Source organism: Eretmochelys imbricata, chromosome 17, assembly GCF_965152235.1.
Source record: "Eretmochelys imbricata isolate rEreImb1 chromosome 17, rEreImb1.hap1, whole genome shotgun sequence".
In the NCBI taxonomy this organism is placed as follows: domain Eukaryota; kingdom Metazoa; phylum Chordata; order Testudines; family Cheloniidae; genus Eretmochelys; species Eretmochelys imbricata.
Window position 1 is genome coordinate 13,724,689 of NC_135588.1, and position 20,515 is coordinate 13,745,203.

General features: G+C 42.2%; 1 protein-coding gene across 1 annotated transcript in view; it reads right to left on the minus strand.

Annotated features, from left to right (window-relative positions):
• The window catches only part of GALNT17 (polypeptide N-acetylgalactosaminyltransferase 17), a 283,023-nt gene that overhangs the window by 76,313 nt on the left and 186,195 nt on the right, over nucleotides 1–20,515 (minus strand). The window contains exon 6 of the mRNA XM_077836678.1: nucleotides 18,017–18,134. Within this exon, the coding sequence (XP_077692804.1) occupies nucleotides 18,017–18,134 (118 nt within the window). The remainder of the gene's footprint in view (nucleotides 1–18,016; nucleotides 18,135–20,515) is intronic.

Consider the following 20,515-nt stretch of genomic DNA (forward strand, 5'->3'; position numbering starts at 1 on the left):
AGTTTCAAATGAAAGCCGCCAATGTAAGGTTTTGGATGGAACTGAAATGGAACGTTGTAGTTTTACACAGGTTTGACCTCACAATTGATAGAACATGGTGGTTTACACATATCTCATTTCTTCCCATTGGAAAATGAACATAAGTTGTATTCCTTGGAAGAAACACAGAAAATATCGGTATTCTTTTACACAGTCAATGCGTGAGTGAGGCAGAGACGGCAAACACCTAACAGAAAAGCAATGTTACATCCAACATGCTGAGATGAATTTGCCAATCAGTGAATCTACTCCTTTTCTTCCCGCGCTAGCGAGCCAGAGCTCAAGGTGAAGGGTCCATGGGAGTTGGGAAGAAACAGACCAGAGACACCATGTGTCCAGAGGCCCCGGTAGGAGTGTGGCAATGGACAGGATGTCATTCAGGTGCTAAATTAGCAGTTGAAGCATCTACAGTGCTTGTGTATGAGTGGGACTCCTGGCCAGCCACTGGGGATTGAGCTATCACAGCACTCTAGCTACCCCATAAGTAAGGATGGATCACAACGGGAAAGGATATTATCCCAGATAAACTGAACACATCTCAAGGCAACATGGAGAAATACTTATTTTACTACTGTTTGGACACTGTGATCACGAGAAGTCTTGGAAAGGTAGGGACTTATTGGACTTAAAAAAAAAAAAGAAAAGGCGTCAGTTTAAAGTTTACACTTGAACTTAAGTTCAGCTGTCTTCCCCTACTTTAACCCTGTGGCTTTGGCACAGCAAAACAGCTGTTGCAGAAGGAAACATGGTTTTCCATCCTGTAGGAAATCCAGACAGAAATTTCTCAAGTGGGATCCCATATGGATATTCTGTTGCCATGCTTGTATTGTTTCCAGCAACTTCTGCAGAGTGGTGAAATCATGGGACCCCTCCATACCCGCTCACACTGGGCTGCAAGGCATAGATCTGATATACCTAGCGCAGAGCAACCTTCTTTAAAAGGTAGAAAATGTAACAGAAATGCTAATCTTGAAATATTGGTTTATACTACCTCATTTGCATGTGCCCATTCACAACAGTGGGGTTAATTAATACATGTTCTGGGTTTTCAGCTGAATATGAAATAGTTACTGCATTGAGGCTTTAAGTATAAATCTATTTAAAATACAGATTACCTTGCTTCCTGGTGTCTTATCCCTGCATTTTCTGTGCAAATGATGTATAATAACTCTCAAAAGTAGAGCCACATGACCCAATCCAAGAAGGATGCACATATAATTTAAAGCCAGAGCCAGGTAATTAGGGCATCAGGCAGAAGATTGTTTTTTATCTTTTAAAACTTGTTCAAACCTATGTTCACTTCTAAGAAAAATAAGGTTGAGTGTTTTGCTTCACAAATATCGGTTCTTAAAATGCTTTGGTTCAAGTTTAACTCTTTAAGGCATCGGTCCAACAATGCACTTATGCATGTGATTAAATTTACAGCATACAGACTAGTCTTAAAGAAGTCAGCGTGACTTCTCGTGTGCTTAAAAGTTAAGCATTTGGCTGGATCAGGTCTTATATGGCCAAAGGTAGAGTTCTGGACTAGCTCACCCAAACTCTTTTTCCTTCTGCTTCTGACAAGCATAGGGAGAAAATGTGTGGCCCTAATATTGGGCCAAATCCTGAGGTCCTTATTCTTTCCTATTTTGGTTCTTCTATTGCACACATCACCATAGTGTCTGAGTTTTTAAACAAAGCCAATGAAAGGATGGTGCTTCTGTTGGTCAAGCCCCGAGTCATTACAGAGCTTAAGGGTGGACAACGACCTATAGCCTACTACCAAAGAGGTGCAAGGGAGGAGATGGACTCATACGTTTGGAAAACGGCAACAATTCTCATGCTGACAGCAAGAAAGGAAGCACAATGCACACCATAGTACAGAACTGAGGGAGGTTATGGCTGACACACTAAAACCATGAACCCACTACACATGTGAAAACTAATATAAAAGCGTGCCTTGTATCTTTACAGAGTTATTAAATAAGGCTGAGCACTCTCTCGTCAGTGAAATAGCTGGGTTGTAAGTATTCTCTGCTGCTTTGGAACTGCTTGGAAAGCAGTGATGAGAAAGAGACCTCTGAAGTAGCAAGGAGACAAATGAGAACTCAGTGCATTGAGTTATTGAGGTTAACCACCTTTTATGTATCATGGAAACAAGTGCACTGCATGGATTTGATTCTGTATGAACTAGAAGCCTTGCCTTGAATAATAAAAACACCAATGGGAAAACAGCTAGTGTGGCACTCTGCTACCTTCATATTATAGTGAACTTTGCCTAACGACTGTGATTAAAAATGAGTCCCCAGGAGCAATACCCTTGTGATGTCCACAAAACATAACAGGGACACACAAAGGTGGAGGATAAATTCATAGGGATGCAGGACATACACCTTCAGAAATTATTCTATTGTTGTTCTAAATACCACACAGAACAAGTCTCAAGTTATATCACATTAAGAATAACGCATGCTGATCTGGTCACTTACTATCTCAAGGAGAGGACAGATTCTCAAAGGTGGCTTGAGGAGTGAAGCAACCAACTCCTGCTGAATTCTGATGGGAGCCTACGTGCCCTTTGTGCCTTTGAAAAGCTCACCTGAGATTGTTGGGATTGTAAAAATGGTGGCAAAAGTGACCAAATAATCTGAAGAGATGACTAATAAAGAAAGGTTTATTGTCATTATTGATGGTGCCCAAAATTCTCTGGACCATTTCCAAATACATAAGATGACATAATTCCTGCCCCAAAGAGCTTGGTCTATATGGAAAATACATAAGTATCACAGTAAGAGCAAACTAAATGTGAGCGGATGGGTGAAGGAATCCACTTTTCACAAAAGAAATCTTGAAGATTAACTGAACCAACACCTAACTGCTGGAGATAGCGGGCCTGATTCTCCATTGACCTGTTCTGTTGTGACTGAAACCCAAATTGTCTCATTGGATTTATGCTTCTAAGGACCTAAATCTCTTTTGGAAATGAGACTAAGGCTCCTAAATCAGTTGGGCTTTGCAAGGTTGAGCACAGCAACACTAAATACCATTAAAAATCTGGGCCTAAGTGTTTTATACCCACTTGGCTCTCATAGTGCACCGATGTAAATGACAACACATGGTGTCAGGCAACAGAGAATCACGCCCAGTAGTTAAATGAAAAACAAAAAGAGAGGAGAAGATTGGCATATGAACCCTTCAGACGAAATTTCTTTGCACAGAGGAAGCTTGGAACAACCTGCCGAATTCAGCAGGAGAAAGCCGTTGTAAGACAAGTGCCAAAAATCACTCGAGAGGGAATTAGACGTGTGTCTGGAAAAGGACTATCATGTTCACAGGAACTCTGGGAGAAGATGCACCAATTAAGAATCTACCGCTCTAATGTAAATTTTCAACAGTAAAAAAGGTTGAGACCAACACATTAAAAAGGGGTCGGTGATAATAGGTGACTAATCTGAGCCCCGCAAAAAAGGGATGAAGTCCTACAGAACAAGTGAGGAGCAGGAGGGGAATTGTGATCAGAGTCACAGTTCCTTCCCAGAACTCCTCCTGGGGGAGCACACGTATGTGCTACCCCATTTTCTGAGCCCTATAATGAGAATATTTGGCCATGGGTGGCACCCAGCCTTTAAAAAATAATACTGTGCAATTATTTTCAGAAAGCTGGTTGGAGGGAAATGTCACCTTATTATTCAGCATACTACTTTCCTTGCATGGCTTCTTTGTTAGAAAAAAAAAAAGGGGGGAAGCAGATATGACCCAGATATATTTTAATCCTGCTAGAATTGCAGAGCCAACATCTATGGACAAGGAAGCCTGATTCTACCCTGTCTAAAAGCATCACCTACCGAACTATCAGCAATGTTTTCACTGTTCTTTACGGGTGATGATTTAAGAGGCAGAAGGAACAGCCTGAGTTTTTGTCAGAGCCCAGGTTTATGTCTGCAGTGCTGGCACTTAGAAAACTGTGTTCTGACTTACGAAAATGAACAGATTTGCTTGGGAAGTCCTTGAGAGAGGACAGATAGGAAACCCCACATCGCTATTTATATAGTTACACTTTTCAGAGTGTAACCTCATGTCAAATTTTCTCTTATCTTTCCCAACGTGCACTGTTTTTTAAATAAGAAGGCAACATTCAGTTTGTTTTTAATGGTTTTGTTTTCCACTTTATAGGGCAATTTATATCTCAGACATTCCAGGAACTTAAGATGAGTTGCTAGCCCATTGTAATAGTGAACAAGGGAGGAAAGTTGGATTATTGTTTCATGGATTAGGGATATTTTAAAGGACAGTTGTACTCTCAAAAGGGATTCTGTAAGAACGACATTGTGGCGTTCCATCTTTGTGGTGGCTCAGTGATTCTCGACTGAATTGCTAATAAAAGGAGGTTTATCTCCAACAATCTTAACCTGTCCTCTGAGAGCTGGGTTCATTCTGGCTCATGCACCATGACCACAGTAATAAATGTTCAGCAAGTGAAATTTAACAATTCTGTAGATGATGACAGGACAGGAATGCAGCTCAATCTCCCAGGACCGCATTGAGTCAGAAGGGCTAACAGCAGAGGTGAAAGTAAGCTGGTAAACCATGCTGCACCAGATTGGCTTCCCCAGGCGGTGATTTAAAGGGCTCAGGGCTCCCCACAGTGGGCGGAGCCCCAGGCCATTTAAATTGCCTCCCGAGCCCCGCTGCCGGAGCCCTGGGGTAGCGGTGGCAGGGATCTGGTGGTGATTTAAAGGGCCCGGGGCTCCAGCCACTGCGAGGAACCCCAGGCCTTTTAAATCACCGCCATAGCCCTGCCACCACTATCCCGGGGCTCCGGCAGTGGGGCTCAGGCAGTGCTTTTAAAGGGCCCGGAGCTCTCCTGCGGTAGCAGTGGCTGGAGCCCCAGGCCCTTTGAATTGCCCCTGAGCTCCCAGCTGCCTCTGCAGCTGGGAGCTCTGGGGGTGATTTAAAGGCCCCGGGACTCCCTGCTGCAGCTGGGAGCCTTTAAATCTTTAAAGTCCACACCTCTTCCGGTTGAGGCCACACCCCTGCTCAGGACTCCGGCGTACCGGTAAGTCCTTTTAGTTACTTTCACCCCTGGCTAACCGGAATGGTAAAAACATATCTGAGTCAGAAATACAAGCAGATCTAACTCGCAATGCACTGCAGGACCAGACCTGTTGAACTTTTCTCGTTTTCTGACCATAACTGCATTTTCAAAGGGAAAGTTAAATAACTTACACACACACACACACGCTCAGTGTTGGCCTAACTCTGATTCCATTGAAATTAATGGGAATTATTTACCATTGGCTTCAATGGAGCAGAGTTAGACCAGTGCTGAGTGCTTTTGAAAATACCACTGCATAGAGTACAGATCCTAAAGCAGGGGTGGGCAAACTTTCTGGACCAAGGGCTACACCTGGGTATGGAAATAGTATGGCGGGCCATGAACGCTGATGAAATTGGGGGTTGGGTTGCAGGAGGGGGTGAGGGCTCTGGCTGGGGGTGCGGGCTCTGGGGTGGGACCAGAAATGGGGAGTTCAGGATGCGGGAGGGAGCTCCGGGCTGGGGCAGAGGGTTGGGGTGCGATGTGGGGGAGGGCTCTGGCTGGGCGTGCAAGCTCTGGGTTGGCGCTGGGGATGAGGGGTTGTGGGTTCAGGAGGGTGCTCCAGGCTGGGACCAAGGGGTTCGGAGGGCAGGAGGGGGATCAGGGCTGGGGCAGGGGATTGGGGCGCAGGAGGGGGTCAGGGGTGCAGGCTCTGGCTGGTGCTTACCTCAAGTTCCTGGCCAACGGGGACGGTGCTCGGAGCGGGGGCAGTGCGCGGAACCCCTTGGCTGCACCTACGCACTGGAGCTGGAGAGGGGACACGCTGCCTCTTCCAGGAGTCATGCGGTGCCACGGCACGCATTGAGTGGGGCAAGCCCCGACTCCACTCCTTGGTGAGAGCTCGAGAGCCAGGTTAAAACATCTGGGGGCCAGATGCTGCCCCCAGGCTGTAGTTTGCCCACCCCGTCCTAGACACTAGGCCAGATTCTCCCAAACGAGCCAGTAATGAGAGGTGTAAATCATCCGTGGCCTGAGCTATCTAATCCCCTGAACTCAGGCAGGTGAGATGGTGCTGCAGCTTTCATCCTGCCTTGTGGTTTTCTACTCTCTTTGGGTTCTGCAGACCCACATACCTACAGGCCCTTCAGCAGAGGGCTGCTCTCCACAGCTGGAACATTTGTAAGAGCGGCCTGGAGCCTGCACTGACAGTGGTGGAAGATGGGGCTGTCTGTCTGATTCTGTACGTCCAGCATTAAGTCAGGCCTTTGGCAATTTTTCAATTAGTATTCACAAGAAGAGGCTTATAAGCGCCAAAAGCTCAAGCGGAAATTAAGGGGTGCATAGTCTTGAGAGCAGGACCTCTGGACCCAGAAGTGAATTTCATCTGCAATATACTGCCGGTTGGATGGGAAGAGCTAATATTTTTCGATGAAAATGATGAACTTTTTCCCTGCATAAAAAGAACATTGTCGGTAAAAACACTAGAATCAGAGTGGGTGAGAATGCTCCTTTCACCCTTCCTTATTTGAGTGGAGATAATGGGCAGGGACAATAAATCATTTTCTATCAGGAGACAGCGAGGGAGCAGCATAAGCGACATGACTGCCTGCTTGCAATTTCCCTTTCTTAAGAGAGACAGCTCTAAATTGCTCACACCACTGCAACTCTAATAGAAGAAAATAGCGTAAATGTCTGGCTCACAATGCATCAGAAAATTAGAGTGACATTTCCTATAAAACATCCTCCAGCACCTACAGTAAATGCGGCACTGACAACAACGTGGAGCAAACATTCTAAATTCACAATAGTACCAATTTCTGTGGTTAAAAATAAACTTTTCCTGATTGGCTATTTGTCAACAGTGGAAATATTTCTTTCAACCACACAACAATAACGCTGGCTGAAGAATAAAATCAATCTTAATACAATGGGGATACCGACCGATATAAATAGCATGTGACCAAGCACATGGGCGCATGCGAATTGGTGTGCTGCTTTATTTCTAAAGCTATGCTTCTAAGACATTTTCCAAGGTCAGTCTTATTCTATTTCTTCGTTTGCTCTGAGTTAACAATATCTTTATCTGGAAATGTCCTTTGTTTAAAAAGTTCCCACTTTCAGTAGTCTGTGGCTTTTGCACATAGATTCTGTGGTATTGTGTGAGCCATCCAGGGTCTTTTATGGATCCTGCAAGTTATGCAGGTGCTTCCTTGTTCCTTGAAAGCAGGGATGAAATGGACCCATCTTCATATGTGGCTTTCTTCTTCCCATTCATAGAATCATAGAATATTAGGGTTGGAAGAGACCTCAGGAGGTCATCTAGCCAATCTCCTGCTCAAAGCAAGACCAACACCCACTAAATAATCCCAGCCAGGGCTTTGTCAAGCCAGGCCTTATAAACCTCTAAGGATGGAGGTTCCACCACCTCCCTAGGTAACCCATTCCAGTGCTTCACAACCCTCCAAGTGAAATAGTGTTTCCTGATATCCAACCTCGACCTCCCCCAGTGCAACTTCAGACCATTGCTTCTTGTTCTGTCATAAAGCTTGCGCTATTCCCCAGACCAGACCACTCCATTTGTGGCTCTCCCACTCCTAAGACTTCATCAGCCCAATGTGGTACCCTGCTTGCCACCCCTCACATCATGACTATCTGCATCTGGCCTATACCCACTTTATAAAGTTTATAGCTGTTCAGTATACATGCTAAGATACATCAGCTGATTAGGCAGACGGGACAGACAAACACCAACTGCATTAGGCTATGAAGACATCATAATGTACGTAATTAATATCTCATAATTCCAGCATCAACCCGCAAAACTCATTTATGGCACATCTCCTTTCCAGGATTGACTGAATCCATGGAATTTGAGGTATATATGCCAAGCCATTTGAGATGTACCAAAAACCAGCCAAGCACACTAAGAAATAAAATTAAGGATATATTCCAAGAGTGAACTCCACTTAAGATTTGAACCTCCATCTCTCTCAGAAGTTTTCTCTGATTCATCCCTAGATTGAAGATCTTGCAGGTGGAATTTCAAGCAGATCAGTTTCATTTTGGCAAAGTGAGAGTTGGGTGGGTAAAAAAATTGCACATCATTCTAATTATTGTCTCTTCACGCACTCACAGGGCTAATAAAACCACCCCAAAATGTTTGATTCCACCCATTTGCATATATTACCTGGAGCCAACCTCTCAGAATTCACTACCCTTATTATTTATTACCTTAAATATGGGACCATCCTTCCTGTATTCACTGATGCACAGAACATCATGGAGCAAATTCTCTGTCCTATTCCTCTCCCTTTGCTCCGCCTACATGGCACAAATGGCCGGAGACTTGCTACAACTTGGTACCACATAAAATTTTGATTGAAAAACTTAGAACAGTATAAAATTAACGTGGCACATCTTAAAACGATTAAAAACTGGCTAACTGACGAGTCTTAATGTATAATTGCAAATTGGGAATCGTCATCAAGCATATGTGTTTCCAGTGGGATCCTGCGGGGGGTTGGTTCTTGGCCCGATGCTATTTCTCATTTTTATCAATGACCTGGAACAAAACATGAAATCACCACACTCCTTCTTTGCAGATGACACAAAATTGGGGGAGTGGGCAAATAATGAAGAGGACAGGTCACTGATTCAGAGCAATTTGGATCACTGGGTAAACTTGGCACAAACAAACAAAATATGCATTTTAATATGGCTAAATGTAAATGTATACACCTAGGAACTTACAGAATGGGGGACTCTCTCCAGGGAAGCAGTGACTCTGAAAAAAATTGGGGAGTCATGGTGGATAATCAGCTGAACATGAGCAACCAGTGTGACACTATGGCCAAAAGAGCTAGTGCAATCCTGGGATGCATAAACAGGGGAATCCTGAATAGGAGTAAAGAGGTTATTTTATTTCTGTATTTGGCAGTGGTGCAACCGCTGCTAGAATACGATGTCCGGTTCTGGTGCCCACAATTCAAGAAGGATGTTGATAAATAGGAGAGAGTGATTGAACTGAGAATGATTAAAGGATTAGAAAACCTGTCTTAGATTGAGTTTTTGAGTCTATCATTATATTTCAATGACCAAAGAGAAGGTTAAGGGGTGACTTGATTACAGTTTATAAATATCTATATGGGGAATAAATATTTAATAACGAGCTCCTCAATATAGATGAGCAAGAACTAACACAAACCAGCAGCTGGAAGCTGAAGCTATACAAATTCAGACTGGAAATAAGACATATGTTTTTGACAGTGAGGGTAATTAACCATTGGAGCAATTTGCCAAGGGTCGTGGTGGTGGATTCTCCATCACTGACCATTTTAAAATCAAGATTGGATATTTTCCTAAAAGATTCGTTCCAGGAATTATATGGGGGAAGTTTTCTGGCTTGTGTTATACAGGAGGTCAGACGCGATGATCACAGTTGTCCCTTCCGGCTTTGGAATTGATGAACTCTCAAGCTAGCGTAGCAGAACTCAGTGGAAGCCGAAAGATTCAGCTGCTTTCAAAAATCCAGCCAAACTTCTTTATTTTATTCTTAGTAAAGAGTGATAGATTACATTAATTTTATGCAAAACATACAGAGAAAAAAACATTTGATTTTCTAAACACAGAAATACATGAGCTCCTCTGTGCTTAAAAGGAAATGAAATATATTTTTTTTGTTTCTAAGGCCCTGATTCTGCAACCACTTAAGCCTGAGAGTAATTTTACTCATATAAATTCAATGAGACTATTTATGGATTGCACTCTCAGCAAATTTGCGGATGATACTAAACTGGGAGGAGTGGTAGATACGCTGGAGGGGAGGGATAGGATACAGAAGGACCTAGACAAATTGGAGGATTGGGCCAAAAGAAATCTGATGAGGTTCAATAAGGATAAGTGCAGGGTCCTGCACTTAGGATGGAAGAATCCAATGCACCGCTACAGACTAGGGACCGAATGGCTAGGCAGCAGTTCTGCGGAAAAGGACCTAGGGGTGACAGTGGACGAGAAGCTGGATATGAGTCAGCAGTGTGCCCTTGTTGCCAAGAAGGCCAATGGCATTTTGGGATGTATAAGTAGGGGCAGAGCGAGCAGATCGAGGGACGTGATCGTTCCCCTCTACTCGACATTGGTGAGGCCTCATCTGGAGTACTGTGTCCAGTTTTGGGCCCCACACTACAAGAAGGATGTGGATAAATTGGAGAGAGTCCAGCGAAGGGCAACAAAAATGATTAGGGGTCTAGAACACATGACTTATGAGGAGAGGCTGAGGGAGCTGGGATTGTTTAGCCTGCAGAAGAGAAGAATGAGGGGGGATTTGATAGCTGCTTTCAACTACCTGAAAGGGGGTTCCAAAGAGGATGGCTCTAGACTGTTCTCAATGGTAGCAGATGACAGAACGAGGAGTAATGGTCTCAAGTTGCAGTGGGGGAGGTTTAGATTGGATATTAGGAAAAACTTTTTCACTAAGAGGGTGGTGAAACACTGGAATGCGTTACCTAGGGAGGTGGTAGAATCTCCTTCCTTAGAGGTTTTTAAGGTCAGGCTTGACAAAGCCCTGGCTGGGATGATTTAACTGGGAATTGGTCCTGCTTCAAGCAGGGGGTTGGACTAGATGACCTTCTGGGGTCCCTTCCAACCCTGATATTCTATGATTCTATGATTCTATGGGTAAAATTCACCCTGTGCACAGGGCCCACCCCGGTAGGGTGACCAGATGTCCTGATTTTAAAAGGACAGTCCTGATATTTGGAGCTTTGTCTTATATAGGCACCAATTCCCCCCCACCCCGACCCTGATTTTTCTCATTTGCTATCTGCTCACCTTACACCCCGGACTTATGTACCACTGAAGTGCCAATTTGAGAACTTATGTGGGAGTTAAGGGGTGCACAGTCCTTGCACCCTCTGCACAGGGGTGAATTTCACCCCTAATTATAAAGTTGCTAATGTGTATTAATGGTTGTGGAATTAGAGCCTAAATAATTATTAATAAAATAACAACCACCCCAAAATGTTTGATTCCCCGCATGTGCATATCTTACCAGGAGCCAACTGCTCAGAATTCGCTACCCTTATTGAGATCAGTCCTCCATTAGCACATATGAATGTTCAAATGGGTTCACTGGGTTACCTCTTTTGCATGCACAGCTGCTCATTTGGATGCGCACATCTGAGATTGACATGAGACATTTAGGTGACTAGTTAGGAAAACTTGGCATTTGAAATGAGAGAACACTCTTTTTTCCCCTCTAAAAAAAGAAATAGATAATAAATGACCAAACCCAAACTACAATCGATTAAACATTCACATAAAACAAAGACAGAGTCATCCACTGAGCCTCAAAGAAATCCTTGAATTGTACTTTTCTTAATTAAATCTGTGACTGATTCTTAGTACACAAATAAGGTGTGGGATGGATCAGCTAATAAGCATTCTGAGTTAATTGTCTTCATCAAGTGACAATTTGTACAAATGATACTATCAAAGGAGTAATAATATCCTTATTGATTAAATTAATCTCTAAAAGACAGCTTAAATGAGTTTAATTAGCAATGCATGACATTGCTGAAAACAACCTTGTAACCCATCCCCAGGGCTTGAAATGATGGCAACACACACAAAATAAACCTTTGTTCAAAACAAACACCATATACAGTTTCCTGGGGCATCTCAGTAACTCGCTGTGACCAACCGTGAAAATCCATACAACCCTCACACACAAAGAAACAGCATGATGCATATCAAAAGCAAATGGTTTCCTTGCAATTCAAACATTCGCTAAAAACCGTATCCACAAACAATCTTCATTTAAAAAAAACACAAAACAAAAGTGGGAATGGAAGTTTTCTGAATAGATTTTTTTGCCAAAGTTTGCAAAAGCAGAAGGGGCACTGTTACAGCTCCAGGAACCTAGATGGAGCCCAGCTATTATCCAGACGCAGTGTGTAGTACTCCTTGTACGAGCTGGTACCTGTTATCCAGCTGCCTATCCCCATAGCTTAAACACACACTCTCCCAGAACCCCACCAAAGGTGGTGAGCCTTCCAGTTTACTGGTTAAGTCTCTCACATTTTGCCTAAAGCTTATAACACAGACTTGCACAGAATTTTAACACCCTTGCTCTTTCACCTAACTAAGCACAAGAAAGTACAGATTATTTAGAAAACAATCAGCAGTCTAAATGCAATGCCCACCACTAGCTCACCATTCCCTTGGGAGTCCTTGGGGGTAAGTAGGCACAGTTCCCTATCTCAACAAACTTCTACATGCTGGGCTGTTTCTCCCTCATATTGAGCTGGAGAAAAATGGTCCCCTGAGTAAAACAGCTCCTGCCCTTTTATAGCTTTTAGCCTCCTCAAGTGACTTAATTGCCAAGGCGACCTCTCCTCTGATAGACCAATTCTGCTGGTTAGGAGCCAGTCTATTTTTAGAGCTATTCCATTTCAATAGGAGCGCATTTTAAGTCAGCAATCCTCTTTTCTTATACCTTTGTCACCAGCCTTTTCAATTTTAGTTCAACAAGGAGGCAAACAGACAACAGAGAAGGCAGAGGGGGCTGCATATTTAAAATGGAGTTTGCAGCTTGATAAAGCTGCAAAGCGTTCATAATCATACACAGAATCCATAAGTTACAGAGGCAGATTCCCCACATCCTCACTGGAGTGGAGAAAAGTCTGTGCGTATTGAGGGGACCAGTTATTTGAGGGAATTGGGTAATGCGTTATAGATTCTCACAGGCCAATGTCACTGGACTAAATCTGTCTCCATTAAGCAATGAATGGAAAACTCATACTAATTTGCCATATTGCTGGCCACCTCAGGAAAGAAGCTACCAGAGCAAATGTTCCTCTCACCACTATAGCAGTACTATGGCTGACAAAACAGTTTTGATATAAAATTTTTGATGTTGGAAAATTGGATTTGTGATTAAATTTTTCATGAAAAGTATGTGCTTAAGTTCTTTCCTGCATTGAGGCTGGAACTGCATGCATACTATACAACCTTGACATTGGTAAATGCCCAAATCTACCTCTGAAGTCAAGGGGAATTCTGAGACCACATTCAAGGGCTTTATATTAGTGAACTGAAAATGTCCACAGAGTTCAAAAGCTGACGCACTCTTACAATTGCCCTTCACTCAGACATCTAGGGCGTCAATATTCTCCAGCCACAGCAGGTAGAGCTTGTGACCAACTCTGCGGTTGTGGAATAACCGTGAAGGGTAGAATTTGATAAAATGGCCTGCTGTGGAAGGTATTTGTTGCTAACTCTAGGGAATGCTGTTCAGATATACAGGCCTGGCATGCGACAAATGTGGTAAGACCTAGCACTGGGATAACTCAATGTCCAGGAATAGCTTAACATAAATGAACGAATAAATAAATAAATAAATGCCGTTGAAAACATCTCCGTTGAAATATTACCCTGAACTCCTTTGCCTAATGGACATCACCATTTTCTCTGCCAAGAACAGGCTGATAGCGATTTTATTCCCTTTTTTTTTTTTTTTTTTTTTTTTTTTTTTAATGCTGCCTCAGGATATGAAGTCGTCCACTTTAGGGACAGGGAGCAAGACTAAGCACAAGATGAGAACTCCTTCTAGAGTCACTGTAGTGAGATAAAAGGAATGACGGTAATACAAAGAACGATCTGTACTCTATGCCAGGGCCAGGTTTACCCTGCAAGCAGAACAAAAAATTGCCTAGAGCAGCTAGAAATTAGAGGCAGCAAAATGTTTAGTGGGTTTATTGTTATTTTAGTGACTACAGGGTAGGAGGATGTTTTCCACTTTGTAGAGGGCAGCAAAAACCCTAGCGCCAGGATTATCTGCAGCCCTAACCATGGATAACTTTTTTGTTAAAGTGAACCACTTAGCTAATCGGTCAATGCTCTCATTTGAACTAATTAGTAACAGCAATTAAATAGATAGTTTTCTTTATTGCATTTTATAGCCATATGTACTGTATCTATATCTGGACATATTTATAAATCAGATTCTTGTAAAGTACATGTTCTTTTTAAATATAGGACAACATAAAACATTATTTTTGTACTGTTATCCTTTTTGTTTAGATCACCTTCATTTAATTGTACCATAACTGTGTTTCTCAAATGTGGCCACCGTGGCTGCATGCCACCAGGGGCTTTCCTTGAGGCCACAGCCTCCTGGGCAGTGATGTGGGAGGGGGTCAAAGCAGTGCCCCCTCCCCTGAGGCCGCCAGCAGGGGAGACACAAATGCTGGAGGAACAGGCTCCTAGTCAGTTCCCCACCTTCCCTGTGGTGGTGGGCAATAGGCTCTGGCCCTGGGCTCACCCCCGTCCATTCTCCCTTGGCCCCCATTGCCTCCCCCAGCCCCCTATCCATTCTCCCCATTGCCTCTAGCACCCAATGCCTTCCTACCCTCCTCCCCATCCAGAGATCAATTTGTCCTTGGGCTTGCCAGGGCTGAGTAAGTGTGCTGCTGTGAAAAGTGATATTTGTATGTTTGTTATTATCATTTTCACAGCAGCAGCTTACTATCTAGCAAGTCTTTAAAACAGAAACCAAAAAAGTAAAATAAACAACAAAAAAGACAAGATATGCCCTTATTTGTGTTTTCTATTCTGTTTAGGTCCAGTAAAGAACAGAGACGTGTACATTATTTTTATTATTGAGCCTGCAAAAAAACCCAACATAAATACATTTCAATGATTTGGACAAGTATTTGCATATTTATTTGTCTTTCCTAAACTTAGTTAAAATTGTAACAGCGGCCACCAGCAAGAGTTGGTGGCCGCAATCAGAGGCCACCAAAATATTTGTTGTGAGAACCTCTGCCATGGTTTGTTTAACTGATGTTTTTGCTGGATGTCTGAGATGGTGGGGTTTATTTGTCCCTTGGTCTACTGTCTAATTTTTGTACTTTAAAACAAATGTATACATGCACCCAGAAACATATGATAGGGTTTTTAGTGATATAAATATTAAACTATATTAAAATACAGCATGATTTTCAGAAAGAAGGTGGAACGTGCAGCATCACCAAAGAGAAAACCATTATCTTTGGACTTGTAAACTGAGCCAGTTTTGAGCTGAGAGGCATTGAGACAGAGTAAACAAAGAACCACACAATTACTTTTTGACAACTGCCACACTTCAAAATTATTCAGCAACCAATCAAACGTTTTATATTAAGATAAACTTTAGCAATGGTTTCTGAGGGATAATAGGTGTGATAAGCATATTATAGATGGCTGTAAGCCAGAGTTCAAAACAATGTATTGGTTGGTTGGATGCTATAATAATCTATAATTAATGAACCATTTATTAAAATGTCTATTAATTATTTATTAACCCTGTATAAACCATCTATAAATGGAATCTCGATATAAAGTGCAAACCAAACCAACTATGACAAGAGCCACCACGCTATTGAATTTAGGAGCAAAAACCTATCAGCTTCACTGTGAGCAAGACTGGGACCAAATGGTGTAACTGTAAGCTTTACAAGAAGGCCAACATTTTCAAAAGTGACTAGAGATTTTATTAACCAGCACTTTTGGGTGCCCAACTTGAGACACCTTAAAGGAGGCTGATTTTCAGAGGGGACAAGCTCAGCACCGTTTGAAAAGGAGGCCTTTTTAAAAGTGTCATAAGTTTCAGCCCCACATGTTTATACACCCAAAACCACTAATTACTTCTGAAAATCTTGGCCTGTGTGTGTGTGTGTGTGTGTGTAATATATAATGTGTGTGCACGCACGTATACACATTGGAAAAATAAAGATTAGGATGGGGTGGTGGGAATTTTCAAAATCTTTCAACTAGAGATATTCTAGCTCTCCTTTTAATAGACCCACAATGTCAAAAAAAAATATTACATCTCTGGTCATTGCTTGTGCCTTGAACATCTATCTTATTTTTCCAGCAATCTCCCACGAAATCCTCCAAGACCAAAGAGACGGGTTGAATTATTAACTAGGAGAAGAAAATAGTTCTACTAAATACTATACCATCTCTGTCAATCACTGAATGATAGCAACACAAAAAAGTGAAAACAAACAAATGAAGGTGGTCACAAGAGAGTCTGATACCTCTAGACCAAGAGCGTCAATTGCATGCTCATGGTGCAATAATTACCCCATAAAGAGTGGAATTGCATGGCATATTTAAAGGCTTTATCTTCTATTCTCTTGTTTAAATGAGATTACTATTCATCACACCCAATGAAAATAGATTTTATCAATTGCTTTTGATTTTCTAGCAAAGCAAATACAAGTTGGAAAATCTATGAAATAAACAATGATTTTTCATTTTTTATAACAGCAAACAGTTAATTCAACTTTTCAGTTATGAGCAAGTCTCAAGTCTCTCTCACTATCAGTTCCTTTATCTAACCAACAGTATGTTCTAAGCCCAGGCTTGATTGGATCTCCATAGACTCTGCCTTTGCAAGCATTGAAATCTTTTTTATATGAACCGCTTTGTGATATATTATGGATAGGGCCCTACCACATTCAGGGTCCATTTTGGTCAATTTCACAGGTCATTGGATTTTAAAAATCGTTAAGTTCATGATTTCAGCTATTTAAATCTGAATTTTCATGGTGTTGTAATTGTAGGGGTCCTGACCCAAAAAGGAATTAGGTGTGTGTGTGTGGGGCGAGGAGGAAGGTGGGGGTGTTGCAAGGTTATTGTAGCAGGGGGTTGCGATACAGCTACCCTTACTTCTGCACTGCTGCTGCTGGCGGCGACGCTGGGCAGAGCTGGGCATTCAGAGCTGGGCAGCTGGAGAGCGGTGGCTGCTGGCCGGGAGCCCAGCTCTGAAGGCAGAGCTGCGGCTAGCAGCAGTGCAGAAGTAAGGATGGCACGGTATGGTATTGACACCCTTATTTCTGCGCGTCTGTCTGCAGAGCTGCGCCCTCAGTCAGGAGCTGCCACTCTCTGGCCGCCCAGCTCTGAAGGCAGCAGCGCAGAAGTACGGGTGACATGGTATGGCATTGCCATCCTTACTTCAGCGCTGCTGCTGACGGGGCGCTGCCTTCCGAGCTGGGTACCTGGTCAACAGCCACTGCTCCCTGGCCACCCAGCTCTGATGGCAGCGCAGAAATAAGGGTGGCAATTCCACAACCCCCCTAAAATAACCTTGGGACCCCCCTGCATGTCCCTTTTGGTCAGGACCCCTAATTTGAGAAACGCTGGTCTCCCCCGTGAAATCTGTACAGTATTGAGTAAAACCACACAAATGACCAGATTTCATGGGATGGGGAGGGGAAGGAGACCAGATTTCACAGTCCATAATGCATTTTTCATGGCCGTGAATTTGGTAGGGCCCTAATTATGGAAACAATCAAATCATTAAACCACATCTAATATCTTTATAGTAATGAATTGAAGTTGCACTGGTAGATATTGTAAGTAGGAGTTTCTTGTGTAGATTTATTGTGGCAGTTACTAAATATCATAATTAAAGTGGGTTACACCAATTTATACATGTACTTTATGTTGTGGCTGTTAAATGTCTGTAAAATATGTTTTAGCATTCAAATCATGCTTGTGGTATTCACAACGAGTAGCCCCATCACCTTCCATGAGTCTATTTCTGTGAGAGACACAGGCATGATATTTTCTTTGACACTGGATTTGATATTTTGCATATCTATAACTTGTTATCATGAACTGATGCTATAGACCTGATCCAAAGCCCACTTAAATAATTGAAAATGCTCCCTTTGGCTTTAGCAGGCATTGCATAGGCTCCATATGCAAATGTTGGGGAACAGGAGAAAATATATGCTCCCAAGAAGTAACTAAATGTTTTCTCGACTCTTTCTTTAAGGTGCCACTGAAAGTATCGTGCTCGATTCTAATGCAGATTCTAATTGATTTTGGTCTTTAAAAAAGATCCTTGTGCATGAGTTTTTTAAAAATACAATTTCAAGAAAAACTGCACAGAATGGTAACAATTTCACAAACCTTGATTCCTAGCTCTATGTTCTCTCCTCCATATACATCCATTCCAGGATCCAGAAGACCTATTTCTCCAAAGAACTTCCTGTTTACAACAAACGAACAGCCAATCATAGCAGGTGTCCTGCAGGAAGAGAAAAAAAACAATAGAAACAGCATTATCAGCAATGCAAAATTATTAGTTGTCATTTTTCTTTTTCTCTTTTTAAAGGACTATAGGTTTATTTAATCAATGGAAGTTACCAAATACCTAAAATAAGGCCTGATCCTGATGCCATTGGAGTCTTTGGAAAACTCCTATTGACTTCAGTGGGGCCAACAGCTTCACAGTAGTAAGCACTATGCTTATAGAATTGGAGCATTATTTGGGAGATATTATTTTGCCACTGAAGTAAGACTGCACAAAATTCAACTGCCTATATACGTTAAAGGGAGGAAGGAGAGTTCTGTGGTTACGGCACTGAACTTAAGAGAGCTGGGTTCAATTCTTGGCTCAGCCACAGACTTCCTGCGTGACCTTGGGCAAGTCACTTAATCTCTCTGTGCCTCAGTTCCCCACTAGCAGAGTAGGAATAATACTACTACCTTTCACTCCCCCTTTTTTCTCTTGTCTATTTAGAACATAAGCTCTCCAGGACAGCAATTGGTTGGGTTTTTTTGCTATGTATCTGCACAATGCCTAATCAAATGGCGCCCTGATCGTGGGTGGGATCTGCAGGGTGATGTCAATTATAACAACAATATAATTCCAGAGAAGGAAATATGCCTCACTAATGAATAACGACAATCATGTGGCTGAATCAAATTCATTAATAACATTGGACAAATATTCACACAATATTTTGTTGCATAATTTTCCCAGCTCTACCAATAGTCAGAGTTACTCTCAAGTGGGTGGGTGCGAAAGATTTGACTCCAGAATGCTGCAAAAGTTCTTGCTCTCTAATTGATGAAGCAAAATTATTACTCTCATCCTGTGGAAGGCCAGCCAAGCTCACGGTATCCATTAAGAGAACAGGATTAAGAAAAATGAGAGTGTGTCAGGTGCTGGCATTAACATATGCACAAAAAGATAATAGAAGAAATACGGTCCCACTGGATATATTCTTAAGAACTATAAAACATTAAGGGCATTCATAGGTAGGTGTATTTACTGCTGGTGCCAGTTTTCTTTCTTTCTTCTTCTTCAATAACTAGGATAGAACAACTGTAAATATTGTTTGAAAACATTGGGGCAGATCTTCAGCTGGTACAGATGGTTCACTGGAAACAAGGGAGCTATTCTGATTTATGCCAACTGAGGATCTGACCCATTATTTTGGCATGGTTGAACAGAACCCCATCCCTAAAATTATGATTTACCACACAGCATGTGGCTTAAAACAATTAGATTTTTATGCTCTTGCTACTTTGGGGTTTGCAAATCTGTTGTGGTATATGGAAAGTTGAATTCTCTGGGGTATTTTCCACTGTAAAATGGAATAATAAAAGACACTCCCCCTCCCTCCCCATCTAATCTAGACTCTTATCCTAGCTGTAGAAGCAAAGCCTGAACCCCTCATGGATATCAGCAAGGAAAAAAAATCAAATATACCTGTAGTATTTAGGGGTGCAGAAGAGTCACCAAAGCACCTCAGTCTTAAATTATTCCCATACACAAACAGAGTTCTGTCCCCAATATCCTTTGAAATCAGGAAATAAGCCTAGTATTTAAGAGGTGGTATTGTCCTCACTAGGGTGAAATTCACCCTTGAACAGAGGGACAGCACAAGCCTACGCAGCAGTTAAGCCCATGACTAAGCAAATAGGCCTTGGGTTGCACAGGGAAGAATTTCACCCCTTAATGCAAATTCTATCATATATGATCATTAGAAAACTCACTGTATTTCCCCATAAGCACATGTTGTTTCCTATAAGGCAGTCTGGTCTTGTAGTAGAAGCCAGGCAGCAGGAGTCAGGAAGTCTGGCTTCTATTCCTGGCTTGACCACTGATATGCTGGGTCATACTTAACAAACACGCTTTAAATGAGGCAAGTCACAGAAAATCCCTGTGCCTTGGTTTCCCAATCTATAAAGTTGCTATTTACAGTACTTCTCTACCATGTCTAGGGCCAGACAGTGAGACTCAGGCTGGGTTGTACCTTACACTATGAGTCATCCTATGGGAGTCAATGGGAGGCAAATACTACGCTACCTGAGTAAAGGTATCACTCGTTGACTCATAGATGGTATGAGGCCTAATTCATTTTTGTGAATTATCTGAGATCCTTGGATGAAAGGTGATATGTATTAAGTGCAGATCATTTCTATTATTTATAGTCATTATAAAATTTAACATAGAATCACAGAACAATTGGCGTGTTAAATTAGTTAATATAGGAACTATCAATAATCTACCTTAAATAGACTCTTTTTCAGACAGCTATCTGACCCTTAGTTTCAATAAGCACTACAATACTTCATGGTTTGTTCTACTCTAGTACTTAAGAATTCAATTTCATTGCT